The 27,787-nt window shown below is 41.5% G+C and overlaps 4 protein-coding genes across 13 annotated transcripts in view; 3 read left to right on the top strand and 1 right to left on the bottom strand.

Moving 5' to 3' along the window:
• The window catches only part of rbm47 (RNA binding motif protein 47), a 31,768-nt gene extending 24,332 nt beyond the window's left edge, over nucleotides 1-7,436 (top strand). For 5 of the 9 annotated variants that reach the window (XM_070855012.1, XM_070855004.1, XM_070855027.1 and 2 more), the window contains 4 exons: nucleotides 454-477; nucleotides 982-1,191; nucleotides 3,212-3,402; nucleotides 3,956-7,436. In XM_070855012.1, the coding sequence (XP_070711113.1) occupies nucleotides 454-477; nucleotides 982-1,191; nucleotides 3,212-3,402; nucleotides 3,956-4,207 (677 nt within the window). In that variant the 3' untranslated portion in view covers nucleotides 4,208-7,436. The remainder of the gene's footprint in view (nucleotides 1-453; nucleotides 478-981; nucleotides 1,192-3,211; nucleotides 3,403-3,955) is intronic. The other 4 variants (XM_070855043.1, XM_070855063.1, XM_070855053.1 and 1 more) reach the window with 4 other exon arrangements.
• A 1,319-nt stretch (nucleotides 7,437-8,755) lies between these two features.
• zfp91 (ZFP91 zinc finger protein, atypical E3 ubiquitin ligase) lies at nucleotides 8,756-15,799 on the top strand. Of its 2 annotated transcripts, XM_070828090.1 has the most exons (13): nucleotides 8,756-9,239; nucleotides 9,495-9,945; nucleotides 10,244-10,281; nucleotides 10,415-10,531; nucleotides 10,894-10,933; nucleotides 11,336-11,446; nucleotides 11,531-11,623; nucleotides 11,730-11,915; nucleotides 12,156-12,206; nucleotides 12,735-12,813; nucleotides 13,402-13,516; nucleotides 13,624-13,723; nucleotides 13,804-15,799. In XM_070828090.1, exons 2-13 carry the CDS (start codon nucleotides 9,530-9,532, stop codon nucleotides 14,789-14,791), a joined length of 2,334 nt encoding a protein of 777 aa, XP_070684191.1. In that variant the 5' UTR covers nucleotides 8,756-9,239; nucleotides 9,495-9,529; the 3' UTR covers nucleotides 14,792-15,799. The 2 variants fall into 2 exon arrangements, with proteins under 2 accessions (XP_070684191.1, XP_070684190.1); XM_070828089.1 differs by having other exon boundaries at nucleotides 9,226-9,945.
• A 42-nt stretch (nucleotides 15,800-15,841) lies between these two features.
• Nucleotides 15,842-17,237, bottom strand: LOC139199077 (uncharacterized). Its single transcript, XM_070828091.1, has 2 exons — nucleotides 16,954-17,237; nucleotides 15,842-16,838 (listed from the first exon to the last, which is right to left on the bottom strand). Exons 1-2 carry the CDS (start codon nucleotides 17,034-17,036, stop codon nucleotides 16,163-16,165), a joined length of 759 nt encoding a protein of 252 aa, XP_070684192.1. The 5' UTR covers nucleotides 17,037-17,237; the 3' UTR covers nucleotides 15,842-16,162.
• Nucleotides 17,238-19,190: 1,953 nt separating this feature from the next.
• On the top strand, nucleotides 19,191-22,626 carry cntf (ciliary neurotrophic factor). Its single transcript, XM_070828382.1, has 3 exons — nucleotides 19,191-19,425; nucleotides 21,611-21,925; nucleotides 22,023-22,626. The coding sequence occupies exons 1-3, from the start codon at nucleotides 19,306-19,308 to the stop codon at nucleotides 22,194-22,196; spliced, it is 609 nt and encodes a 202-aa protein (XP_070684483.1). The 5' UTR covers nucleotides 19,191-19,305; the 3' UTR covers nucleotides 22,197-22,626.
• The last annotated feature ends 5,161 nt before the right edge of the window (nucleotides 22,627-27,787 follow it).

Genomic DNA, 27,787 nt, shown 5'->3' with positions numbered 1-27,787 from the left:
GTTTTTCTACCAGTGATGATCAGCTGCAAAAGCCACAGTGTTCTTCTGAAGGCCATCCATTTTTGTAAATGTTGATGGCAGCAGAAACTCTTTGGGCCAATGCACAGCTAAAGATCTCACAATGACATCCAATAGATGATATTGTAGGAACAAACACACATCATTGGTAGGGAGCTATGATTTTTAAAACAGTCATGATGACTAAGATAATAATGATTTAATCTTTGATGACTGTAATTTCATTTGATAAAAGCTTTAAAATCTTTAACTTGATGAGGGTTTGAGTCTTAAAATCACAGACTTGTTGTTCGAAGGCAAAGACAAAACAAGGTGATAGACCAATGACTGCTAATCCCATTACCTTTGATGATTGATTATATATGGTCTTTGGGTGGTAGCAGGAAAATCTATTTGTCTTTCAACAATCATTGTGTTTTGGTTTTCTCTCCAAAGGATCCCCAATGATACAGAACAATGGTAATCTCTCACATCCTTATTCCTACTTATTCCTTCAATGACAAATGAGCTTTCTTGCCATGTGACAAACTATACATTTTCTAACACCATTCTTTTCCCGCTATACTGTCACCTCCCATTTCATGCTGAGTTACTGCAGAGACCACATCAAAGCCAAGAGCGTCTAGGACTACCATTTCAAAGTGCCATGAACTTGCGTGGCTGCATCTAATTTAAAAACAGTGCTCAGGAAAAAGTCCAACCTGACCCAAAGCACTCCAAAGCACTCCACTCTGAACTCAAACAGATATTGTTAAGAAATTTCATGAGCGGATTTTTGCCTTAGAATAGAGCCAAATGACTGCTGTCCTGATATAATGAGAGGAACTTTCAAATAAGTTCTCAACCCATTATCAAATTTTGCCTTTACACTTTGCCCTGCACAACTTTCAGTACAAGTTGCCCCTGCTGACCAAATCCCAAACCAAAACCCCTGTCATCATATTACTTTAATTGTATTTTAAGCAGGTACTGTGCGAGGTCGTGGTCGCGCTGCTGCAGGTAACCGTACCCCTGGACCACGGGGGTCATACCTGGGGGGTTACTCTGCCGGTCGTGGCATCTACAGCCGCTACCATGAGGGCAAGACCAAGCAGCCCGAAAAGCCCTATGAGCTGATGCCCAGTCTGGAGCTCGCTGCCTCCGTCAACCCCGTTGGCATCAAACCTGGCACAAGTCAGTGAGATAGATATATCCGTCCATATCCTTGCCCATCTCAAACACCTTTATTAAACCTTCCAGCTCCTCATTTTCTGTCTCTCTCTTCGACATGGTTTGAGGAACAGTTGTAAATCAAGATTATAGTTGTTGCTGGATGGTCAGGTGCCAAAGGACTTCCTTTTGCTTTACAGTAAAGAATGATGAAACTGGATCTCTGTCCTTTGTAGCATGACCAGAAAGTAACTGCTATCTTTTGTTCCTCATTCTTTCCTTTTTCCTCCAAATCATTTTTTTCTCAAAATCTGGGTGTTCAGATGAAACAGCACAGTGTTAGAAGAACACCAGGAGCTAATCTACCTGGAACAGGTCAACACAATGTCATGTCTTGCCAGAGGACATTGCACTGTGTTGAGGCACAAGTACACTTTTTTTGCCAGTTTTTTTTTTTGCCAGTTCAGTAACTTCATTGAACAGAATGAGGAAGCCATGTTTTCTCACACAGTGCCGTTTATCTGAACAAGGTTAAAGTTATGTGGAGACCCGTGCTTCCACAATCTTCTTTTACACATGCACTCAACTCTGAATCTTTACTGAAAGGTTAACAGTTATCATTTTCTTTAAGTAAGGGCTGAAAAAAAATGAATGAAAGCAAATGCGTCGCACAGTCTCTTTGCTCTTTCTACTACCAGTATAAGGTTATTTTTTGAAAAATTCAATAAGATTCAAGAAGTCACTAAGTAAGCTGCTTCTGTTTTGTTAGTGTTATGACAGTTTCAGTCAAGGACAGAGTTGAAAAGCAAAACTAAATTAACAAACTAAAAATCATTTTCTATTTTCTATCGTGTCTACTCTGCTCTGATCACTCGAAGAATAATGCCAGTGTTACGAAGGGTCGCAGCCCCTACTCTCATTATCAATCATTGTCAAGTTTTGACATTTACTCTTCATTTGTTTTGTAAGCATGAAATCTACAGTTTAAAAAGTTGGCTGGAGTTTGCTGCTGTCCCAACAAAGAAGAATGTGACAGTAAAGTTACAAGATGGTTTGTTTTTAAAGGATTACTTCCTGGTGGAAAATTCCATTTTTGTCTTTCTTCCTTCTTTGCAGATAGTAAGCAGGAGGAAATGCAATAGCAGTGATACAAATGTGGGGACAAAACCCAACTCACACAAGGACATAAAACAGTAAAAAAAAGCTTTCATGTTTATGTGGGTGGATCTAAGCGATAACTTTCATATTTTTATACTGTACAGAAATGAGAAGTAGAAACTTCAGTGATAGAAATGCAAAATAAAAATGCACTGGTATTATTCTTCAGTTTTCAACTTTATTACTAAAGACAAAACTTACCAAACCAACCTATTCTTTTTTTTTTTTCCATAAATCTAATACGGACCTATTTGTCGTTACTATTGGTGTCATGTATTTGGTGATCAGTTGGACATTTTGTAAGTGGACTTTCTTGATGCCCCTTCTGTAGCGATTTGACCCCAATCTGGAACTCGGTCTTAGTCCCGGTCTGTGTGGAATCACAGGATCACCACCAGATTGAAAAGACTTTTGTCCATCTGAAACAATGACAGACGTTGTGTTCGCTCTGTGTGTATGTGTGTGTATGTATGTGTGTGTGTGTGTGTGTGTGTGTGTGTGTGTGTGTGTGTGTGTGTGTGTGTGTGTGCGTGTGATTGCGTGTGTGTATGTGTTGGAGCATTGAGGTTAATCCACAGTTGAGCGCCATCATAATCCGAATCACTCCCCAACACCAACTTGTGTAACTTTTTATTTTTTCCCTTTTTGCCTAAATTGTTTTCTTCAACCTTTCTTTGTCTTTTTTTATCCTCCACTGCTTTGGCATATAAAACTCCTCCCATAGATTACCTTCAGATCTAAATATGCCTGATGCTGTTTGAGTGTGGATGCATGTATGTGCTTTTCTCCGGCTATTATTTCCTATTCAGTGCAAACATATTAACCATCTCTTGCTACAGTCCAGTCCGCTATCCCAGCTCTCATTTTGGTGTCTCTTTATGTGCAGTGGCATTGCCGACTCTGGGTGGGCAGTACCCAGTGTTCAGCGCGGCTCCTGCCGCCAAGCTGATGGAGGAGGGGAAGGTGCACACGGTGGAGCACCTTATCAACCCTCTGGCCATACAACACCCTGAACACACCACTGCTACTGCTGCTGCCACTGTCCTACCTGCGGTCTCTACCCCTCCACCTTTTCAGGTGTGCATAGTGATGCTGTTTCAAGACACATGATCAATCTTATGGCTTTTTGTTTGATGGTCATCATACAGTATGTATGGATCTTACAGCGAATTTCTCCATTAAGTTAGCATTGCACTCCAATAACTTAATTGTCCTCATAATGGACAATTGAATAGATAAAAAGCATCCAACCCAGTGATATTGTCTTTTTTCTTACAAATTCTTCTTCCGTGTCAGTTTCATAGAAATCGGGTTATATTTTTAATGTCTGTTGATATAACACTTTATTTTAATTTAGATCAGAGGACAACAGAACAGCAGAACACAGTGATAATACAGAGTAAAAGACGTTTATGATGATTAAACGAGTTATTGTGTACATGAACACACTGCATTAGGCAGTCATAAAAGATATTTTGGAAGCATTCACTCTGTCACTCTTTCCCTCTAAATGAGCTGTCAGAATAATATTGTTAAACTCTGAACTTTAAAACATTTAAACTCGTCTGATGGCTACTGAAGTTGTGTTCAGTTTTGTTGTCACATCCATATCTATATTTGCATTTTCCAGGGCCGTCCAATCACTCCTGTCTATGCCATGGCCCACAACGTACAGCGTATCCCAGCAGCCGGCGGCCTTTATGGAGCAGGATACGTCCCCATCACAAACTACGCTGCCAACACAGCAGCTCTGGCAGCTCTGCAGAAGAATGCAGCGGTGGCAGCTGCAGCATATGGGGGGTACACAGGCTACGCAGTGCCACAGGCCTTCCCTGCCACGGCCTTCCAGCTGCCCATCCACGATGTCTACCAGACATATTGATTGTGAGGATCAGACCACGAGAAACAGCAACAACGTTACCCTGCCTGAGACTGAACGACCAGAGCAACATCTCAACAGCGTGCAGTCAGTCCCATCATACAGAAATATCACTTGAACTTGTGAACATCCAAAAGCTCTAAAGGAATGTGATTTTAAGCAAATATTTAGAAAACAGACAGTGAAACACTGACAACCTGAAATCTCATATCTCTCCCACCTACTTGCCTCAGTGTATCCTGGACTCGAGGCAGCCGCCTGACAGGCTTAATCAAGCAGCATGACCGTTTTCGAATGAAAAAATTATAACACACACAGAGGACAGTCCACTTACTGAGGGAACCCATCCGTATGTGGTGACAAATGTCCCCCAACAACAAGCATCACTCCCAATAACACCAGTCCCATCTCTTCTCTGTCTTGCTCTCGCTGACCCACGCCACCTTGTTGCCACGGCAATACAGACACTGAAGGTACATTCAAGTATTTATGAAGAGAAGATTCATATTTAAGGTTTTATTCTCTGTAGGTTTCTCTTTTTATCGGGTGGTATATTATCTCTGAGGCATAAAAGGTAGATCTTTACATTATGTCTAAAAGTTGTTTCTAAAGTGTAAAAGCTTTGGGGTAAAAAGACAGAAAGTTAATTGAAATAAAGTAAAAGTACAACAGGAACTACTGATAAGAGATGATGCCACTGAAGACAACTGTTTTTTGGATAAACTAATGTTGTTTTTTAGTATTTTTTTTCCATTAATATATAGTATTTTAGCCAATTCTACATGCTGTAGGTGATGCTGTCCGTCCATGCTGGTCGAATGTGTATGCTTAAAACATGCCTGTTTGGTACTTTTTGGTTTATTTAGTTCTTTTTGTGTTTTGGTTGTTTTAAATGAAGGTTCTAAGTGTTGTGTTCATTTGCCTATAATTACCTTTTTTTTTTAAAATTTGTCTCCTCTTTAAGTTTTGGAAACATACATCTTGGTTTGTCTGAAGAAAAGTTGCCAGCTAAACAATACTATTGTGACAGATTCCTCGGGGAAGAAATACTAGAAAAAAACTGGAAAGCTTTTTTCAATGATGGGCAACATGATTTATATAAAAGCCTGAAAGACAGTGATATCATGTACATTGAGATGTTTCCTATTCTCAGAAACTGCGCTGACAGGGGACTAAGACTGAACAGATGTTAGTTATTTTTTTCTCAGTTATGTATACTTTTATTATTGTTTTTTAAGTGTTTGACTCTTTAAAGGTGAACAAATATGGACAGAAATGAGAGACATTTTTTCTATATGGACTGGAGCACTCTGTCTCTTGAAGTGCTCCTGCATATATGCCAGTGCTAACCAAAAAGCTTAAGGCAACATACACTCCAATCTCATGATATTAGAAAGTCCCTCTGTGCCTGACTACAGTGCCTTACATCTACATACTGTATGTGCTACCCAATGCTTTCCACTGTGCCTTTCATAACAAAGTGAAGCCCCTGTGGCTGGCACAAGGAGCAAAGACTCACATCTGTGCAGAGCACTGCAGTTTTCTACATTCATATTTGCAATGAAGCAGATTTGGGTGTTATTGTATTGTGGTGACACACGAAGGTTTCAGTCTGTGCAGTCAGATGTGACAAGGCTACCTCTCTCCTGTAGTCTCTTCCCTGAACACTCCTGCAGTAACACTCCATAAGTCCGTCTCCTCTTTATTTCTCGTCCTCCAAATTGACCGAGGTGCACTTAAACGTATTTATAAAAGGCAAGAGATTGCAACTTTCAGATGAAGAGATATTATGAATTCATGTGTTGAACTGGGTGGGTTTTCGATGTCTGTATGTGTGACAGAGTTATTCCACGCAGATAAAGCAGAAGCATAAAATAACCCTGATGAATGTTTCGTAGGCACTTTTTAAACTCTGTAGTGTGTTGAAAACAAGTGTAATGTTGGACTGGGAATAACTGGAGCAATACCTCACGCTGAAATAAAGGCTGCAAGTAGCCGTGCATTTTTATACACCACAACACACAAACATAACAGACGCAAGCAGCTGCTTATCATGAACTCCACAACAGCCATCTTTATATGAGAGCATGCGCAACTTTTGTGTGCTAGCTTGTATTTGTGGACCAGTTTGTAGTAGTTTTTATTCTCTGTGTTTAAAGGGGTTTTTATTTGCTCATTTTCCATCATATATCATAGATCCACCAGAGATTTTTTTTTTTTTTGACACGTTTTACCCATGAAACAACATGATGAATCTGACTTTAAGGACAGTCTGGATTTTAGGTTTTGGTCCAAGAGGTTTAAAAAATGATTGCAAACAAGACATATTTAATTGAATCTCACTCCATTATCTACGTTTTGCTACTTCTCTTCCTTCTGAAACTGGATTTGACGTAGAAACTGCTGATAACTGCTTTTATTATGTTCTTGTATGATGACAATACGTCAGGATATATTTAATATATGCATTACGTGTATTGTGTATGAAGTGAGAAGAAAAGGTATAATATATTCTAAAACATATTTCTTTTCTTTATTTACACCTTGTTTAGGGATAAAAAGTAGAAAAAACTTCTTTTTTTTTTTTTTGCCAAAGTGTCCAATAGTTTAAAAAAAATTCAAGGTTATTGTGTTTTTGTTATGTGTAATATTTTGTTTGTTGTTTGAACTGGATGAACTGGTGTTATGAGTGGGAACATAAAGGCAGATACAGATTCAGATACATTTTGTCAGTTTCAGCAGCAAAGACTAAAGCTGGTCCGTTGCAGTATAACAACCCACCGGCACTTTGAGCTGCTGATGTTGCAACTCCGCATGTCAGTTTTGGTGAAACAGTTAAAGGTCTAATCACGTTTTAACAGCCATCCAAACTTCATGTGTTAGACAGCAGAAAACCCTTTGGCTCTGCGTCCCACTCAGAGCACCTGCTTTACTTTCTATTGCCTGCATTTCACCCACACTACGGCAGGAGGACAATCTCCTGCTGCTCCTCGTGTCCGTGGTGTGGAGCTACACATGCCTAGTTTAACATAGGTGTTACCATTTAAACTCTTCATAGTGTGTGCCTTATTGCCAAGATGTGCCCTTTGCTATATCTTTGTAGACCTATGCAGACATTTTTCTATCTGAAGGTTTGTTTAAAAAAAAAAAAGAGCTTGTTCGGTATTGTTATATTTATAGTGACAAAGTAGATAAATAAAGCATTTTCAAAAGCACACAATGCTGTCATTCATTGTCTGTCTACAGATTCTTTTTGTTTGAACACACTGAAATTGTCTGAGCCACAGCAGCTAGCTTTAGTTTTAGATTAAACCGCATAACTGGAGAAAGTGCTCACCAGATCAGAAGTTTCTTGAAAGGTCAGGGGACTTTGATCCCTGTGAATGGAAAGCCATTCCCGACCTCATGCATCAGCTACTATTAGGCAACGTGTCATGGTGGAGAGAGGAGAGAGAGCACAGGGTTTGGAGAATGTTTCATAAACTGTGCTGGGTCAACTTTACTCTAGAAACATGTTGTACCCCGGCGAGGAGTTCAGGGAGGCTTTTGAGAACATCAGACGCCTAAGCAGTACAATACATGCAGGAGGGCGCTCACAGGTACATTGAGTTCTTATACAGTAACACCACCTTCTGCCAACTGATTTAGCATTAAGATGTGGTGACAGGTTCCTGCTTGACTATTAATCCCTATAGCATCAATACTATGAATACTAAATATTATCTTTTTTATAGCAGCATCAGTAGGATACATACCAAGAAACTCATCTGTCTCAAATCAGATCATGCTTTGAGCACATGAACCCTGTTCTTAGTGTATGCCTTCTGCCTTTCTGCTGGTGTTGTGTGAATGCGTGCAGTGACCACACGTTTAGTTTTAGCATTCGCGTCTGTCTTGTTTTGACATGCACATGATTAAGTAATCATCACAGAGGAGTAAAATGCTTAATGATTGGCGAATCACTAACGTTTCTTACATACTAAAGTTGCATTCACCTCATTAATCATAGCATGTGATAGCGCACTATCTGCTTTTGATAATAAAAGATTTAGGTATTGGGATCAGTATGCTGGGCCCTGGTATTCAATGGTTTAAGACCTCATTTTATGGTTATGACCATCCTGCTAATTCCCCTGTGTGCTTAATGTGTCCACACAGCAGTGTGTTCATGATCAGCCTATATTCAGGCTGACAGGAAAGCGATTTCAAAGCAACTTTAAGAGACTTTGTGCAGTCGGAAAGGCGCCAAACATGTGGACAATATTGCCATCTGGTGGTGGATGTACCTCATTAGAACAACCTGCAGCGAAATTGTACAGCTCAGACCAGACAGTGCAGGTTTTTACTGGCAGCCATGTTAGCTTCACAGTCATCAATGCAGAATATTACAGGAAACAAACCACATCTAGTCTTTCCAGAGGTTAAAGTAAGGATTCAACACAAGCATGAAGATACTAACATACAGTATGAGTGTTAAGTAAAATATCGTCTTTTACACAAAATACTGCAGCCTAGGGAATAAAATGCACAGAAAATAGCGATTTGGCCAGGTTTTGTGTGTTAATGTGTGTGACAGTGAAAGTATTCTGCATGGAACATTTTCACATAAGTAAAATAATGTAATAAATTACATTATTATCGTAGGCTATACATATTGAATGTAACTGCAAATTCTACACATGATCTCATAGTCCTATTTTTCATCCTAAAGCAATAAAAGCACAATAAAATAGATAGAAATATCCTTAAAACAAAGTGTAAGCTCTGTTTAGCTAACTTGAACTACAGTTCCCATGATGCTGCTGCAGCCATCCGTGAGCGCGTTGATTTTGCAAGGCTGCTGCCGTCTTTGCAGATTTATAAACAATGCAGCTAGCCCGACTCGATCAGGGAAAGGCGCAGAGAGAAAATCCGGATGATTTGTACAGCTGCTAAAATGCGTAGCCGCTCCTGAACGTAACCCCAGTTTATATTTGGCTTAAAGGAGACGCAACAAAGCGCACAAAATGGTTGAGCTCCAGGCACGGACGAATAAGTAGGTTTACTATAGCTTTAAGAACGCGAAAATAGTGTCTGCTTCTTTAAAATTATATCGGTTTATTGCTGAATAGATAATTAAGAAAAGTTTTCAATTTCTAATCAATAAATATATGCATTTAATTTGCGGCGAACCCATCGCAATCACAGAAAATGCCCCTCTGTTGGATAAAGGCCGCTTGGAGTCAAAACGTCTTTTAACCACATGTGGTCCTTTTTTCTCAAATTCCCGGTAAACCTGCTTGACTTAAAGCGGAATCTGAGGTAGGCTGAAGCGTCCTCACGGTGATGGAACCGGCCGGAGACCGAACCGGGAGTGTAAATAAAGGTGAGGAACCGGAGGAGGACAAGGCCGCACAGCAGACCCCGGCCCCCAGTACGGCCGTTACACCGCGGAGGGGGCTCAGGGAGCGGGGAGCGGGCCGCCCGAGGTCCGGCGTCTCCGCTTCATTATCAGACGTTAACGGAGCAGCGTCGAGCCCGCAGAGCTCAGGACGGGTTTTAAGAGACAGGTCAACGAGGGCTGTACCGGCCTGGCTGAAGGACACCAAGAGCGACGACGACGACGAAGACGAACCGAGCCCGGACACCGGTGCGACCAAGCGGAGGAAAGTTTCCAACTCGAGGCGGAAGAAAAACTCTGAATCAGCGGGCTCGGCTGAGGCTGGAGGGGGGGTCGCAGGTGACAGCCTTCAAGGCACAGAGTACGTCCCTAAATGCACAGGCATTTGTTCACATAGAGTCTGTCTAGACTTTTTACTTGTGTGTTTATGTCGGTGGGGTCAATTCCTGTCAAAAGCACGCCTTCAGCATAGCTCGTCCCCTTTCTGCAGCTCTGCATGGGGAGGGTGGAGTAAAACTTACCTGGCCTTAAAAAATAGTAATATTTAAAAAAAAAAAAAAAAACTCTAAATGCTTTGTTGTGTTAGAGATCTGATGACATGTCACTGTGCAGATAGAGGAAATGTCAAATCCAAGTGTTTTTTCTCCTTCTTTCTGCAGCTCAGAGGACCCCAACAAACCTGCCACAGATGCTCAAGGTAAGGCGAGCTTGTCACGTTATGTTTCACTAAATCTACATTTGCGTTAAATCTCATTCTGTGTGTGAGCAAAAGGGATTACGTGTGTGTTTCAAACCGAGCTGGCTTGTGTGTGGTTGTGTCTCCACTCCAGCTCTTCCCTCCAGACGCCCCCCAGCCCAGACTCGTGCCAAGCCCCCGTCTGGCAGGGCTGTCCGCGGCTCTGCCAAGCCTGTGTGTAAGACCGAACCTGGAATGGAGAATCCAGCTGGTGAGCAACCTGTTGACAGAGAGCTACAATGGATCAGCATGTGGGCCTGTTATTCACTAATCAAATCATACTGCAGGCAGAGGCACCAAAGCATCATGCTTGCTGCTGTTGTCCAGGATATTATTTACTCTATAGTAAACCTCCAGTGACATTAGTGCAGTTATTTAGTTGATGCAGGGTGGATTTAAAATGGAACTAATGGAATCAGTGCTGCTTTTGAGTCCTTCCCTTCTACTTCCAGTAACTCGCTTAGAGAAAACGTAGTAGACTCCAATAAAAGAGGCACGACCTTTTTCCCATTTTACGTAATTTATTCAAAATTGAAGATTCACTCACGATCTCTTTCTTTGTCTGTCATGCAGCAGTGGAAGGAGAGGTGAACAATAAAGACAAGTATGAAATGTAAGTGGTGCTTTGGGTAAAGCATGATATGAAGTGCTAGAGATATATTCTGTTACAAAGTGTAATAAAATGTGGTTAAGTATAAATTTAATAGACACATTCTCAGATCTCTCTCAGAAGTAAATGAGTTTCTGATTTGAACTGATCTTTTAAAGATGGATGATTTTTTATCTTTGACACATTCAAGGGTTACAAAGAGTAACTCAGAGACAGGTATATAGCATCATTTAGAATCATGTCTTAACTTTAACAGTAGGCTGCATAACAACAATAATCTTCATTTGATATGTATTGGCCCACTGAGCCCATGGCTTTTCTGTGCAATGTAAAAGTGTGTGATGAAGTGAGAGCCTTTTCTGTGAGTTTGATGACTGCCTGGGTTTCACGTGTCTTCTATCTCAGTAAAAAGAAGGAGAAAGAAAGTGAGGATGTAGCAGAGCCAGTCTTGGATGATGAAGACGCTGCATTTCAGGACGACCCAAACGACCTCAGCTACCAGCCACAGAGTCAGAGGTACACTTACCTCATGCGCATTCACTTGACCCTGTGCAGAAAGTGGGGCATTTTGTTTCAAGTGATTTGTTGTTTCGCTTTCAGTGGTGCTGAGGAGGAAGAGGGCCTCAGCAGTGATGAAGATGTTCCTTTTAGAGATGACTTAAATGACCAGAGCTACGACCCGAAGGCTGAAAGGTGTGTGTGTGTGTGTGTGTCTGTGTCTGACATGATTAGACATAGGCACCATATTACTTGTTTAATAACTGGATATTTCTCTCTCTTTTTTTTTTTTTTTTCTCAGGGACGTCCCCAAACCAAAGCGCAGAGCTCCTCCGAGACAGAAGGAGAAGAAAGAGAAAGAGAAGACACCTAAAAAAGACAAAGAGGTAGCTGAGATAAAGATAGAAGGTTCAGACAACTTGGAGAGCGTGGAAGAGGAAGTAAAGCTAGAAGAAGAAATAGTGGAGGACCCGGATGGACCCAGGAAGTAAGTTATCTGACAGGTTCACTTTAAACGAATGAGCTCCACTTGTCTTACTAAAGTTAAATTCTGCATGTGTAATAATTGTTCACCTGTGTATTATTACAGCGTCATTTTGAAGGTAATGTGTGTTGTTACAAAGCAAACTCATGTCCAGAATGGCTTGTTATTCACCACATAATAGGATATGGCTATGATTTCCAAATCCTACACAATTATGTCATTTTCTTTGTTTTACTGTGTTAGGAGAGGCCGGCGGAAAAAAGATGACAAAACCCCACGGCTGCCAAAGAGAAGGTGAACTTGATGTCTGCACTGGCAGCATTGTAATTGTTGATACATACATTTTATAGATCATCGTGTGACCTTGTTATCCAGAAATTAGGGATATGATAGTGATTCACTATTGACACAGTGAACAGTGTGTAAGGAGTAATGTGCGGTGAGCCGGCTTTTGTTGCGAAACCAACCCCAACAGGGTGATGCAGGACTCGCAGGTCTTGAATCATCCTGAAAAGGTTTGTTTTGCAAAAATGACCGGCTCGCTGCACATTAACCTGCTCATTATACAGCTTCATACTGAAGAAATCAACAATTTGGCACAAAATACTGATTGAAATATGATGCAATTGATTTTAAAATGATTTTATTGCTTCCCGAAACTGGCCAATCCAAATCCAATATTCAACAAAGCCGTGTAATAAGCGTCTGTATACACACATATATACATATATTAATGTTTGTCTTCAGTGAAGACATGGAGACCTGTTTAATATTTGGCTTCAGTGTTGTGATATTTCAATCCCATGTGTCTCACCCCCACAGGAAGAAGCCCCCAGTGCAGTATGTGCGCTGTGAGATGGAAGGATGTGGGACAGTCCTGGCTCATCCTCGTTACCTACAGGTTTGTCTCAGCAACCACACAATCCTTCTGATTGTTTATGTGTGTTACTTTCAAATACAGTCAATGGGGAATCTATTTAAAATGTTGATATAGACCCTTTTTTCACCCATATATATTCTAAAGGGTTAGGACAGCTACTGATAATTTTTTTGCTATCCATTAAGCTGCCATTTTTTGTTTGTTTTTTCATGGAGTGAATAATCAATGTTAACTGACGTGTTCTGGAGAGAATGATGGGTCCTGCATTACACGGTAAACGGGCTGTAGTTGTATATCGCTTTCTCAGTGTTTTTGACCTCTCGAAGCACTTTAAAGCTACATTCACATTCTTACAGGAGGAATCTAATTATATAGGAGGAGACTGTTCATTCACACTCCAGAGCTCTGCTTTGGGAGCAGTTTGTGGTTTCCTGTCTTGGCCAAAGACACTTCAGCATGCAGGCTGGGATCGAACCGCCAATTATTTTTGATAGTTGGAATATTGGATTGTTGATCTTCACGTAGGTTCCTGCAAAACCTCAATAGAATGAAAAAAAATAGAAATAGTGCTGACATACTGTTCTGCATTTTCTTTGTTTTGCACACCAGCACCATATAAAATATCAGCACTTGCTCAAGAAGAAGTATGTTTGTCCCCACCCGTCTTGCGGAAGGCTTTTCCGTCTACAGAAGCAGCTCCTTCGTCATGCAAAGCACCACACAGGTACATGTATAGCGCATACGTAAAACACGCATTGTGCTAGATCTTTCCCCTTGTGATTGATAATCAAAGTATAGAGAGAACACACTGTATTTGTTTTGTGATCGTAGACCAGAGAGACTACATCTGTGAGTTCTGTGCCCGTGCCTTCAAGAGCTCCCACAACCTGGCCGTACACCGCATGATTCACACCGGAGAGAAGCCACTACAGTGAGTACTTCTCTGTTTACAGTTTTGGCCCACATGCTTTCTTTGTTTGGATTCATTCTCTTAAATCTTCTCTTGAATAGGTGTGAAATCTGCGGCTTCACTTGTCGTCAGAAGGCGTCTCTCAACTGGCACATGAAGAAGCACGACGCTGATGCCACCTATCAGTTCTCGTGCTCCATTTGCGGCAAGAAGTTTGAAAAGAAGGACTGTGTGGTGGCCCATAAAGCCAAGAGTCACCCTGAGGTGCTAATCGCTGAGGCGCTGGCAGCCAATGCTGGCGCCCTCATCACGACCCCTGCCTCCCTGCTGGAGCTGCCAGGAAACCCCATGCAAATGGAGGTCACCAGCCTGGAGGTGAGCCAAGTAGGACAGGATGGGCAGGTGGACCAGCTGAGCCAGGAAGGGCACGTCGGGCAGCAAGTGGCTCAGGTGTCCCAGATCGGTCACGTGGCCCAACAAGTGAGTCACCAGGTGGTTTTACTGGGACAAGACCAGAGCCTCCATACCATGCAGGTGCCAGTGACAATCGCCTTGTCTCCCATTGACCCCCCTTCGCCGGCTGAGCAGCAGACTCACCTCCATCTCCAGATGCCCGTCCAGTTTGTTCAGGCTGCTCAGCAGCCACAGCAGCCCCAAATCCAACAACTGACCCTCCAGTCCAGCTCAGTGGTGACCCAGCATCAACCCCAGCTCCAGTCTCTTCAGTCATATTCCTCCCAGCAGCAGAGCCAGGGGCAGACACAAATCCTTCAAATGACCTTCCAGCCAGTCAGCCAGTCTCAGCAGATCCCCATTTTAACAACTTCTCAGCAGCTCCAGACCTTGCATACAGCTGCCCCAAGCCCCCCTCTTCTGTCCCCATCCCAGCCCAACTCCCAGGATCCAGCCTCCACCAATGGGGACAGCTTTATTCTGGACAATGCAGTGCTATCATCTTCCTCTCCATCAGTGGGCTGCCTTCAGCAGTCAGAAGCTGTTGGGGAGGACGGCGTGGTCTGGGAGCAGACAGGACAAGGGGAAGATCTGTCGGACAGCACTGAGAGACAAGTGCAGCAGGCCCTCATGTAAAACAAGTCTAGTGCACTCAAAACAGAACATAGAGGCAGATCCAGTCATCAGTGAGCTGATATACTGTATTGCAATGTTTGAGGTAAATGTAGGATCACCGATATATTACGTACTGTTCACACATAGTCATACTTCGTAGCTTTTTAGAATATCTGTATCAGGGAAAGATATGTATGTGTCTGTATGTGTAAGTTGTTGCCTTTGTACATAAGTCCTGTAAACATAACTAGCCTTTCATGTGAGTGTTTATTGATGCTGAGGTTTTGTTGCAAAGCTGTTGCTGTTATGCAATAATATAGCATACCTCTTAGTAATATACAGCACATTAAATGCCCAGTGTGTGGCATCAAAGTTCCCACTGGAATAAATCAACTCTATTTATATTATGAATTAACACAAAACACAGATTAGAGAGCTATAAAACAGACCCCAGTTTGTTTGGGGTGAGTAAAGTCTGTTTAAATGAATAGGCAGCTATTTTTTTTTTTCATTTATTGTCCAGATCTACTGTAAAATCTTTATTTGACAAAGTTAAAATATGACAAAACAAAACATTTCAAAACCTGGACAGATATAGACAAAAAAAGATATTTCACAAGCCTGGAAAAAGTCACAAAATACGCATATTTTAGTGATTTTTGGCAGTGTCATTAAACTAGTTTCAAAGACAACTGTGCAGATGTTAGGTTTGGCTGTTGAATAATAACCCGTATGATATATGTACTACTCACTAAAGTCCTCGGTCATTATAGGCAGCCAAACGGTGACCTTGGACATTGTAAATCACATATGAACCCCTAAAATAACAGCAAGCACAGTCACGGAATTAGTCAAACTCAAAAATGATCTTTTACAGTGTAATGTAATTTAAAAGCAAAGCTATGTAGAAACCTTGGAGCACATGTCGATACTAAATCTGCACCTCTTGATTTGTGAATTACGATGTGTGGTAGAGCAAACACAAATAACTGTTCATTTATATGATGTAAATAAATGTCTTAACATTTATCCAAAGTGTATTCACTGACAGTCTGAGACCATCATTTTGGGGGGGGGGATACCGGTGAACGTCTCTTCAATTGGGGCGGGTATGGTTTAGTCGGTGGAGGAGTCAACCATTAATAGGAAGGTTAGTGGATGGACCCTCTGCTCCTTCTGTCCACATGACAAAATGTTCTTGAGCAAGAAGAAATTGTAGGAATAAAAATGTGACGGAAGTGTCTGCCAGATGTGATTAAACTGTATGCCTGAGTTGTTCATTAATCCTACATTAGACAACAAACAATGTCTACAACACACACTGGGAGAACATAGTCCGTCCCACTACTATTGCTTTACGACAGAACAGTGTAATAGCTCTTAAAACATCCATCACTGCATGTTGATCCGCTCTCTGTCCCTGTGCATGGCGTACTGCTTCATGGCTCGTTTTGGAGGAATCAATGTATTGCTCAGTCCAACCCTCCTCTTCTTCACTTGCTGCCCTCCGGACTCTTCCTCCTTCGTCTCCTGCTGGAGGCTCTGGGATCCGCCACCGTGCAAGCCACCTGCATGGGACTCAACTCGATCTGCCTCTGGTGCCCCGTCAATCACAGGTGGATGACAATCAGTCTGGAGGTCGCTGTCATGAGCAAACTTGCATTTGATCCCAAACCTGCACCTTCCATCTTTTCTGTATGACACGCACATCTTTTTGCCGCCTATCTGTGAGGGTTTGGCCTGCATTGTGAGGGGGACGTGTTTCTGCAGGGCGCTGAGCTTCTGGTCAGCCTGAGCCTTGAAAGGGTTGGCAAACACACTGCTGTCAGAGCAGGTGCTGTACAGAGAGGGAGGAGGTAGTCTGTTGGGGGCGAGGGAGCCTGAGGGGGACTGGTAGGCTGTGGAAGATGCTGGTGTCTGGGGATGTGGTGGTGATGAAGACGGTTCTGGGTGGTCTTCCTCTGGTTCTGATTCACTGTCTGATTCACTGGAGGCTGAATCAGGCTCCAGCAGGAAGTTGCGGGTCTTTTTGACAGCTGGAGCCTCATCACCTTTCTCCTTTACAGAGCTAGAAGAAAAAGATGCAGAGAGACATGACAGCTAATGTTAGCTGGCGCTGCATTATTTAGTTATCTGACAGTCTGTGGTTTGTGATAGATGTTTACTTCTTAGTGAATACTTACTCAGCTCCACCGCTGTCTGCACCCTCCACATCTCCGTCGCTGTCAGACTCAGAGGACACTCCGTAGACAACCAGGGAGTTCATGCTTTTAGCATCAACCGAAGCTAAGCTAGCTAGGTGGTTAGATTGGTCTCAAAATTAAAACCTCTAACAGTGTTCCTGGATAGTTTTATAGTAAACGATTGGACGTTTACTAGAATGTTACAGTGGGAAAATATTTAATCAATTCCCACTTGCTCTTTAAAAGACACATCCAGGTTTCAGTTCGGTTAGCTGTCGTCGTGTAGCCGCTGCTCGGTGTTTACATCCCGGGGGCGCCACAGTGACACCTGCAGCAGGGGGGAGGTATTACACCCTGAACTCTGCAGCTACTAACACTGATCCACCAACCTGAGGCCTCTGCAGACAAACTTCAGTAAATCACCCATGTATGGGGGGTGATTAAATGTCACAAGAGGGTTTTCGTCATTGGCGGATGTTCTTTTAACACATCACACATTTACAAATTGTTTGCAGAATTTGTTTGTTTGTATGGCAGTATGATCTATAAATGTGATATCTTTGTGATGCATTGTGGAATATGATTTTGCATCGGTGTGTAAATGTTTTTGAATAATGTTTTGCTTCATTTCTTATTTTAGAAAAGCAGCATTAAGTCGTGAACAGATTTTGAAATATGGTCATAATATAAATATTAATATAAATCTAATAAAATATTCTGGAAAAAAAGGCATCCATTTCAAGATACTGTATGTGGAGTAGTGAAGCTAATTTGAAAATCTATAGCCCCCAAATTACATTCATAAATCACACCCTCAATCCTTAGAACCTCAATTTCAAGGTGTTTTTAATAACATGTCTTCCAATATCCAGACATCACGTAACCACTGAAGTTAATAAAATAAAGCCTAAAGTTAATATGACGTTTTTTTAATTATTCATTAGTCACTTTATGGTGTTCTACCTGTTAACTGCCTTTATTGTAATAGACACCACATCAATCCTCCAGAAAAGACTGAGTTTTTCATTTTTATTTGGTATTTGTCTTTGTGTGTGTGTGTTTTTTTTTCCTGCTGTTAATCTCTAGTATCACCTTGTGGAATTCATAAGTAAGCACACATACCACATGCACATTGTTTAAAATAAGTTTAATGACAAAATCCAAAAGGACATTTGTCCAGAGAGGTATGCTGACTTATCAAACACGGGTATAAATGTACTAGCCAACATTTACAGCGGCTGAGTTCCATTTATGTGTGCCTCTGGCATTGTGCATGTGTGGGTTTACTGTCATGGCTCCCTGGTAGTCTAAATGGAATAAACCCATCATTAATGTTAGTGGTTAGACCTGCTGCTTTTCTGCTGTGACACATAAAAGCATTTATTGTGAGAGGGTCCATAATATCCAGCTATTTATACATTTATTCCAAATTAAAGGCCAGTGCATGTATTGTCTCGACATTAACACTAGAGTATATAGGTAAAATCACCATAATAGCTACTTTATTGGTTCTTGTGTGGTTTTACAAAATAGCAGTACCACAAAAAAACCTCCATTACAAATGAAAGTTAGTTCAATATTACTTACTATCAAAGCCAGTCTTTTGGAGAGGCCCCTGTAAGTGTTATATTGTCAGCTATTACTGGATCATCATTACTGATGCATGCATTAACATGTAGAGCTTGAGTGGAGCCTACTTTAGTGCTGTAGTTGGTCAAGATGCAATTTGAACAAGCATACATATCTTTGTTTAATTAACAATAAGTATATTTTACAAACTGATCACATAAAGTAGCATAAAAGGAACTGTGGGCCTACTCAAGTAAACTAGGAGTGCCTTAGTGCAAGTACTGTACTTTAATTCAGTACTTCAGTGGGCCTACATGAATAGTTTAGGACACACACACATGCGGAAGCAGATTCGACATAGTCCAGCCAACATCCAACTCAGATGCAGACCATCTTTCCTTTTGCCATGACCAGTAAATCAGATAAGCTCCTCATGAATAAGTTGATGAGCTCTCCCTCCTCCACTCCCTGGGACTCTCCGCCCCCGCTCGTCCCGTTAAATTCCTCCTGCCCGGCATCAGGTTCCCCGGGGGGAAAAAGGGCGGAGATTTGGCCCGCAAACTCTGTCATATAAATAAGTAACAGCGAGCAGGCAGGGTCGGACAAACTGGGAAACTCGTTTTACCGAAACCTAAGAGAGGTACGAGGGGAGCTGGAGAGATCCGTGAAGTGAGGTGTTGTCGGGATGAGGCAGGCGCACACGGACCTATATTAGGGGTCGGCCTGTTGCTCTCCTGCTCCAAGTGCGCGCCTGTGTTCGCGGCAGAGGCACCCGGAGGTCCAATGGCAGACAGGCGGACCAGAGGCATGACCGGCCCGGATCTGAGCAGGACCACCGCGGCCCGGGCTACTGCCATAGCCGAGCAGCTGCACCATGAGTGCTCCATCTTACTGGAGCTGTATGTGAGTAGAGGAGCTTAATGTTTCCACTGGCCACAACCTGCCAGCAGATCACAGTGTGAGGCCAGAGCTGAAGACTGAGAGGAAAGAAAAGTGTGTGTGTGTGTGTGTGTGGGTAAAGGAGAGTGAGAAATAGGCCAAGGTTAAATGGAAAATTAATAGATTTTCTCTGTGTGTGTCTGTGTGTGTGTTATGAGTGTCCTCTGTGCAGGCATGACTCTAACTTTGTGTGTACGTGAATGTGTTTGAAAGAAGTATGTGTACCTAATATGTGTGTGTATATGTGTGTGTGTGAGAGAGAGAGAGAGAAAGAGATCAAGAAAGATGAATTTGATGCATGCAAAAGCAAGATAAGATGAAGGGGGTATGTGGTATATGTGTGTGTGTGTGTGTTTGTGCGAGAAACAGAGAGAGAAATTATGCCTAGGACAGCAGGGGGTAAGAATGCAGAGCGGAGGGGGTAGACACAGTTGGAATGACAGAGGTGGGCGTTTTTTTGGCACAAACTCATCATCACTCGGGCTAGAAGCCTTCATCTCTTTCCCACACGCCCGTGTCTCTTTGCCTATAGGTGTGAGAGCTACCGGTTATTAAAGCATCTTGGTTTCCTGTCAGTTGGCTGCCTTGTCCTTGCTTTCATGTGCTTTGCCTGGAGCGAGCGAGCTGCCTTGTATATCACTTTATCAACTTCACTCTCAGGATGTGACCCTTCCTTCCTCTACCCCTCAAGTCTTCTTCGAAATTGGTCTGTCTGACGCCATTTAGTGTGCAAACTTATCGCTGACACTGAGGGCATAGTTTCCTCTGGAAGTATTGCTGCAGCAAACCGAAAGGCCTCATTCCAGCAAGCTCACGATGAACTGATTAGATATGTCTTAGCTTGTCATACAGGCATTTTTGTACATGTGTGTATCTTGTGTTTGTTTGCCTCCCTGCCTGGAGGAAATATGATTTAGTTTAGTCTTTGGCACAGAGGTCTCAAATGAATCCAATGCAGACTGAATATTTTGCAGGCAGAGTATTATTTTTTCCAGGCCAGCTGTCCCTTGACGATTCATCAAGTGGGAAAACATTAATTTACACCATCCATTTGGTGCCTATTAAATCATGCTCAGAGCTTAACATGTTATCATAATTCAAGATGGTCTATGAGAATATTGTCTCTGGCTTCAGTATCGTCTCCCAGGTATCCATAACTGCCTGAATCTCATTTCCTCTGCAGTCTGAGCAGTAAACTCTAACTTCTCAGAGAGCACAGGTCACATTAGGCCACTCTGTCACACAGGCACTAACTGGCGTGCAGGGTTCAGCATTAGCGCCTCACTATAATGTCACAAGGAGGCCTCTGGGATTCACAGCCAACTCAAAGCTGATACCAGCTACCATGATGCCTGTGAAGTGACCTGTCATCATTATCATCATCATCATCATCATAATAAAGGAGCTCTGAGATTACAAAGATGCTATCTTATGTATTGTTTATCAAAGGCAGATACAGTATTTATTTATATGAATGTTAAAGGATTAGACATTTTGGGAAATAGTCATTTTCGCTTTGTTGCTGTGAGTTAGACAAGAAGATGAATATAAATCTACAGCCAGTAGACACGTAGCTTATCTTATTTTAGTTTAGCAAAATCCCACCCGTCAAAATTTTATGTTTTGTTAAGTGTCAAAACTACAATTTGTGGTTAGCCAGGCTAGCTTCATATAATCTTACAGACTCAAGAGAGAGATGTCAGGTTTACCTTTACCTTTATTGCCTTTAATGTCTATATATGTGTTAATGATTTTGTAATGACATGTTGACTTTGAAATGAAAGCCGTGTTACATCTCGCTATATTCATTCATTGCATGGTGTTGCACGTATTGCACCAACAAAAGTACTTTCTTCCTTGCTTCTATGGTGCTTTTGTGTTATTTTAATTAGCTCATTTTAACCTTTTACTTGTGGCCTTCTTAAATCCCTGCTGGACTCAGGCTGAACACAAAAACCCTTTCAAAAGAAGACTGTTTCCTCTGTTGGATATATTTCATTCTTAGAGGAAGTGTGAATGAGCCTGAACGAATTCCTCTCACATTAGGACAAAATCCCTGTTGCCTCATAGACAATGATCTTCAATATAGAGCCAAATTGCTTCTGCTCTTAATTTTCACCGTCATTGTTTTCTCTCTTTCTTCCTCAAGAGAAAGAGGGAGAGTTTCACAGCAGATGTCATGGTGGCTGACGGTCGCCTGGTGTCCGTCCCTCCTCCTTCCTCCCAGCTGGACACCAGAGACAAGCTGTGGCGTCTACACTCTGCCCTGCTACAGTGCCGCAGCTTGCTGGAGAGCGCCATCGCCAAAGAAGAAGAGGAGCTGGGTGACGGGAAGAAGGGCGACTATGAGACCCAGAGGAAGATGGTGAGGGACAGACTGTCGCTCCTCTTAATCAACACTGGAGAACTCCTAAAAGCTGTCGACGGCACGGCGGTCCTGACTCCCAGCACGGAGGGACTGGAGGTAGGTGCTGATGTCGTCAGAGGTGTCGTGATGATGGTGAAAATTCTGGGTGGAAATGAAGCCAGAGCCAGGTGATCTCTCCCCTTCTCATTTGCAGTTGGACAGTCCGACTGTTCTGTTTGAGCTGAAGCTTTGGGTGTACCGGATCCTCAAAGAGGTGGACTACTGGATCAAGACGGCCGTCACCACCTTGCAAGCCCTGCCCTCGGTGATCGTCAAGGAGCGAGCAAGGGCCACGAGAGTCAGGAGCACGAGAAGCACCCGCAGATAACATGGAGACGTGACAAGTGTGTGTGTGTGTGTGTGTGAAGAGGATATATGACAGAGAAAAAGCGGTTAAGGAGAGAAAGAGATTGGATGACGGGATGAAAGGGGCGAGAAGATGAAGCATGGCGTTCAGACGGTTGTGACACATGTATGGAGAGAAAAAGAAGGAGAGTGAAAATGGCCAGCCGACAGAGAGAGAGAGAGAGAGAGAGAGAGAGAGAGAGAGAGAGAGAGACAGATCCCTCCTGACACAGGGGGATGAGTGGGCTGGGCTATTTTTAGGGCATGAAGCCCCCTTCAGATGAACAGAGGCCTTAGACAGAGAGGGTCAATAACCATGTTTATCATAGTTTATAAGAACAAGATTTGTTGGAGCAAGTTTATTTTAAGTATGGGAAAGTCTAATACAAATTTATATTAATTATCTTGTTAGATGCAATTCAATAATGCATCTAAGTACAGTTAACATAGAGTCTTTCTTTCTTTCTTTCTTTCTTTCTATTGTATTGAGGAAACACAACACAGTTAACGCCGATTCCAAATGCAAACGATGGCGTTGCTACTCTACTCACTTGCTATCAAACTCACATTCATGGTACTCCTCATGCAGGAGCTCCTTTCATACAGCTGAAGTTATTATTTAAGATATACTGCCGGGATCCACTGCAGCTGACGGAGGAAGCAGTCAACAAGGGGCACATTCTGATGAAAATGAGAACATTTGAATTCATGCCATCACCAGGCTGTAGCTCTGATATGTGTAGTTTTGAACACTATGGCTATAAAACATTCCACTTATATTATCATCTGGGGATATTCAGTCTGTATGGCAGCACCCTCCAGTGTTTACAGGGTGCTACTACATACAGTGCTGTGAAAAAGTATTTGCTCCCTTACAGATTTCTTCTGTTTTTGCTTTATTGTCACACTTACATGTTTCAGATCATCAAACAAATTTTAATATCAGACATAGATAACCTGAGTAAACATAAAAAGCAGTTTTTAAATGATGATTTCATTTATTAAGGGAAAAAAGCTATCCAAACCAACCTGGCCCTATGTGAAAAAGTAATTGCCCCGTCCTTGTTAAATCATGAATTAACTGTGATTAACCACATTTTTGAAAGCTGAGTTCAATTTCACTTGCCACACCCAGGCCTGATTACTGCCAGAGCTGTAGAATCAAGAAATCACTTAAATAGACAACATGAGGTAGGCTGAAAGATCTCTGCAATTACTTTTTCACATAGGACCAGGTTGGTTTGGATAGCTTTTTTCCCTTAATAAATGAAATCATCATTTAAAAACTGCTTTTTGTGTTTACTTAGGTTATCTATGTCTGATATTGAAATTTGTTTGATGATCTGAAACATGTAAGTGTGACAAAAAAGCAAAAACAGAAGAAATCTGTAAGGGGGCAAATACTTTTTCACACCACTGTAGATGTGTTCCTTTCTTTCTTGATTTTTCTTGTGTTTCTTGTAGTTTTGCTATATTTAAGAGCACTTTATTATTAAGTGCACTTTATTAGCAGTGAAATCATGTAAAACCGTGTTACAGGGTTTAGAGCGTGTGAAATGAGTGTGGTCCAAACTGATGGGCATTGCAAATCAGCACAGAAGCAGGGAGTGTGGTGAACATGCAATTTAAATTGTGAAAGCCTGCAAACATATAAAAAGGAATCTTAATGAAAACTTTTATTTTATTTCTTTAAAATAACAGAAAACTAAATTTTTAAGATGTTTTATAATTGTTATATCGTCACATTTTATATATATATATATATATATTTTTATAACCAGGTCATACTATAAGTTCAGCGTGAGAGACACAAAAGTCACCTTCTACATCACAATAGTGAAAACTGAAGACTTTAAACAAAAGTTTTAAGGCACATTTGGAACAGCTGAGTGTCGAGTTGTGTCTGTCAAGACATCCATTATCTCTCCACCGGGCATTTGAAGCTTGCAAGTAATCAACAAATAGTTGATAAGTTAAGGTGATAATATGAAAGATTTTAATTTTGATAAATGTCTTTAAAGTCACTGTCTATCACCAAATGAGGTAACACAAAGGTGACTGAGCCTGTGGCCCACTGATGAAAGCCCTCGCATTTGCAGTATTACTGGATTAGTGCTGGGTGTTGGTGGGGACATTCCCGGGTAAAATCACAAGCAGCACACAGTTAGTGATTCGTTTCCCATCACACAGCAGTGGCTGTTTTGAACAGACGGGGTAGGTGGAGCTAATGCAACAGACTAGCACCCATAATACACCCGTGTCTTCAACTCACTTGAAGCAGCGTTTGTATTCTTAACGCCATAGGTCCCGCCAAAGACAGCGAAACTGAGATCTTCCAGATTGTAGCTTTAACCTGTAGTAGATCGGTTAAATTCTAATCATTCAAATTCAACAAATTCATCAAAAATGACCCTCAACATGCAACTCCGTTGCTCAAAACTGTGCACAAATTAAATTAACGTCCGGCATTGACTCAGATTGTCTTTAATGATGCATGAAGCTTCAGGGTAAGAAAAGGAGAAGATAGTCTACATGTAAAAGCCCAGATAACCAATAAGAGTCATGGTAATGTAGGGCACAAAGAAGGGCATCGTGCAAGTGTTTCAACTGTTAGGACGAGTGGACCTTTCGGTTATTTTACAGTTTAAGTTGTGTTTGTTTAATTCAAGAGTTAAATTCTATTTAGTTAATATTTGTCACATGCTGTGACAAATGCAATTTATTTGTAGGTTTAACTGTTGGTAGCTGCACTGGGATTGTAAACAAACTTGTGCGAGTGCTACAGGGTACTCCAAACTGTTTCCAGACACACTGAATGTTGTTGCTGGATTTTTGGTCATTTGATCTGAGTGTCCATGATTGATTCAAAGATGAAATGTAAACCCTGAAGAAAATAAGAGCTACAGTGCATGAGCAAAAAGTCATTTACTCCACCTGATTCACATGCACTAATTTAGAATGAAAATACACCACACAGCAAACGCTTCCTAAATATCTAATAATGCTTTGTGTGTGCAGCACATTTAATGTGATGTACTGTAAGTGTAGTACTACATATATTGCATTTACTGTTCTGTATGTGATTGAGGATGCTTTTTTTTTCATCTACTCTGATGGTGAGCTATCTGCTGAACTGCACGGTGTATAAATCTTGTGGGGTTTTTTTCTAAAAGGACTTCCTGGCTCTGTTTTCTGTTTTGAGTTGGTTGAATTGCTCGTCTAGTTGGCTGCAGACCAAGAATGGTCAAACTTGGCCTAAGTTCTCTAAACTTAGGCCAAATTCAACCAAAAATACCACTGGGTTAAAAAAAATTGCAAGTATGTTGCTTGAGGAGAAGATGAAGAATAAACCAGGAGGTTCAGTTGGAATAACACATTTGTCAGTTTAAAGGCTTATTAGCCCCAAAAATGTCACATTGTAAATGTGGCAGCATTTTACTGTGGAAAGTCATCACGGTGGCAGTTATTTTATTCTGCATTTCGACAAGTGTGAGTTAAATAGTAGAGCTGGACGGTACTTGTGCTGTATTCCACTAACAGTGGGACTACTGGTCCATTGCATCAGTCTCACCCAAATGAATGAGGCTGCATATCTTTGACGCAGTGCTATTGTTGGTGTGAATGCAGCCTCAGAGCCTGTACATTAGCTTTATGGGACCACTGAGTAGTTACAGGTTCCAATGGCTTCATATCATAGCCCTCCGTTCTTGTGTTTGTGCCACACATATCATCTGTCAGTCATAGATTGACCTACACGACAGTCATACAGCCCATTTAGTCTGTCCTCTTCCTACAGATTACAGGAAGCACAGCGCTGAGGTTACATTCCTGGCAAACAATTGTTTGTGTATGTGCTATTGATTGATTATCTCCCCAACTACTTTTTTTTTACTACTGTGGGTGCCTTCTTTATGAGTGTAGTTTGTTACACCACACCACTAGGTGCCCTCTCTTTTGACCTCGGGTGCACAGAGCTAGCTGTAGACAAATGGCTCAAAGCACAAAGAGAGGATTATGTTACCATCGCATCTGTCCATAAGCAGCAATCATACTGTAGGAAACTGCCACGGTCATTAGAGCTGTCACAACAGTGGTGGGATTTTCTCATTGTAAAGGCGGTATGATGAACAGCTGTATCATGACGAATGTATGATTAACCTACTTTTATCCCTGATGGTCAACAAAATGTTTGGATGTACTTGTTTATTGTCATTGTTGAGTTTATGGCCAAGATGCAATAATCTCCGTTCTGATAATGTGGCTTTATCTGTGCAATGATTGTCTTTCTGGATACACTTTTTGGCCCTCGACAAAATGTTAACACAAGAGGCCAGACGCTAAGGCCAGGTTTCATATTTGGGCTGACAAATATGTTTTGTATTATTTTATTTTCTAGTCCAAATGTCGTCTCGCTGCCTCAAATGAAATCTGTGTTTTGGAATGACAACCACGTCCCTTGAGCCTGTCAAGTAAAGCTCCTGTCAGACAGCAAATCTGTTGCATTGTTGGGTTCATCCATCTGTTTAAGTTCTGGCTTTCTGACTGTCAAACATACAGTGGGCCTCTCTTATGGAGAAGTTTCATGTTGACTGTCACACATGACAGAAGGTGGCCTATAAGGATAGAGCAATGCTCGCCTCACGTTTGGCATCTGGGATGCAAGACTAAGCAACGTAGTTGGGCTGTAATAATATTATATTTATTATGATCATTTATTATTTTCTCAATTGATAGTTAATTTATTAATTGCCAATAAAATGTACAAATAGTGAAAATGTAAAAGTGCTCAAGGTCTGCATATTTCAATTGCTTGTTTAGTCTAACGAAAAATGCAAATATATTGAGTTGACTATCATTTAAGAATAAAGATACAGCAAATATTCATATTTAAAAAGTGGAGTGAAGTGAAGTGAAATTTTGGCGTTTTTAGATAGATAGATCAATTCATTTTCATTAATCGTGGCAGCTCTACAGTGGCGAAATGCAGTGTACTGCAACATGACGCTGAACAGTCGTGTTGTGCTGGCATCAGTGTGGGGAGAGAGATCTCAGCATATCAGCTTTGGGCCAATGTCAGCCATTTTTACAAAAGTAGCTCATGTAGCTTTCAGAAGTCTCTCTGCAGAGTCCAATCTGTTGCTTCAAATGTCCTCCGTGATAAAAGTGTAGGACTCCATCCTTCGCTCCCACTCTCATGATTGGTTTGCACACTAAACTCTTTAAATTCTCGTTTGTAATCTTCACTTTGGCTTCCCTGTAAATGTAACTTCAACTTCAATTCAAACTTGAGCCATGTAGAAGAAAATGTTACAGAATTGTTGCTTTATAAACAATTAAAGCTCTTTTCAAACAAAGTATAATTCGCAGAGAATTTTTAATTTTTTTATTTTATGTCTAAAAGGGGCTTAAAATGTTCAAGCACAGAGCAGCACTAGAGCACTCCCCTCAGTTTCATTTTGAATGACACACTGAATACAACACAAGGCCAATAAGGCAACCAGGGCACACATTCTTTATTCAAACTGCACAGCCACAGCCTAAATATTGCTTTTTTTATTTGAGGACAAAATGATT

The sequence above is a fragment of the Pempheris klunzingeri genome, chromosome 3 (assembly GCF_042242105.1).
Source record: "Pempheris klunzingeri isolate RE-2024b chromosome 3, fPemKlu1.hap1, whole genome shotgun sequence".
In the NCBI taxonomy this organism is placed as follows: Eukaryota; Metazoa; Chordata; class Actinopteri; order Acropomatiformes; family Pempheridae; genus Pempheris; species Pempheris klunzingeri.
This window is presented reverse-complemented; position numbering and strand designations above follow the sequence as displayed.

Excerpts from the sequence above, each read along its gene's own strand:
- LOC139199077 (XM_070828091.1), bottom strand. The coding sequence starts at position 17,036 with ATGAACTCCCTGGTTGTCTACGGAGTGTCCTCTGAGTCTGACAGCGAC. Across the intron at positions 16,839-16,953 it reads GCAGACAGCGGTGGAGCTGA|CTCTGTAAAGGAGAAAGGTG; the intron begins GTAAGTATTCAC and ends TTTTTCTTCTAG.
- cntf (XM_070828382.1), top strand. The coding sequence starts at position 19,306 with ATGGCAGACAGGCGGACCAGAGGCATGACCGGCCCGGATCTGAGCAGG. Across the intron at positions 19,426-21,610 it reads CCATCTTACTGGAGCTGTAT|AGAAAGAGGGAGAGTTTCAC; the intron begins GTGAGTAGAGGA and ends TTCTTCCTCAAG. Across the intron at positions 21,926-22,022 it reads CCAGCACGGAGGGACTGGAG|TTGGACAGTCCGACTGTTCT; the intron begins GTAGGTGCTGAT and ends TCTCATTTGCAG.
- zfp91 (XM_070828090.1), top strand. The coding sequence starts at position 9,530 with ATGGAACCGGCCGGAGACCGAACCGGGAGTGTAAATAAAGGTGAGGAA. Across the intron at positions 10,282-10,414 it reads ACCTGCCACAGATGCTCAAG|CTCTTCCCTCCAGACGCCCC; the intron begins GTAAGGCGAGCT and ends TCTCCACTCCAG. Across the intron at positions 11,447-11,530 it reads TACCAGCCACAGAGTCAGAG|TGGTGCTGAGGAGGAAGAGG; the intron begins GTACACTTACCT and ends TTTCGCTTTCAG.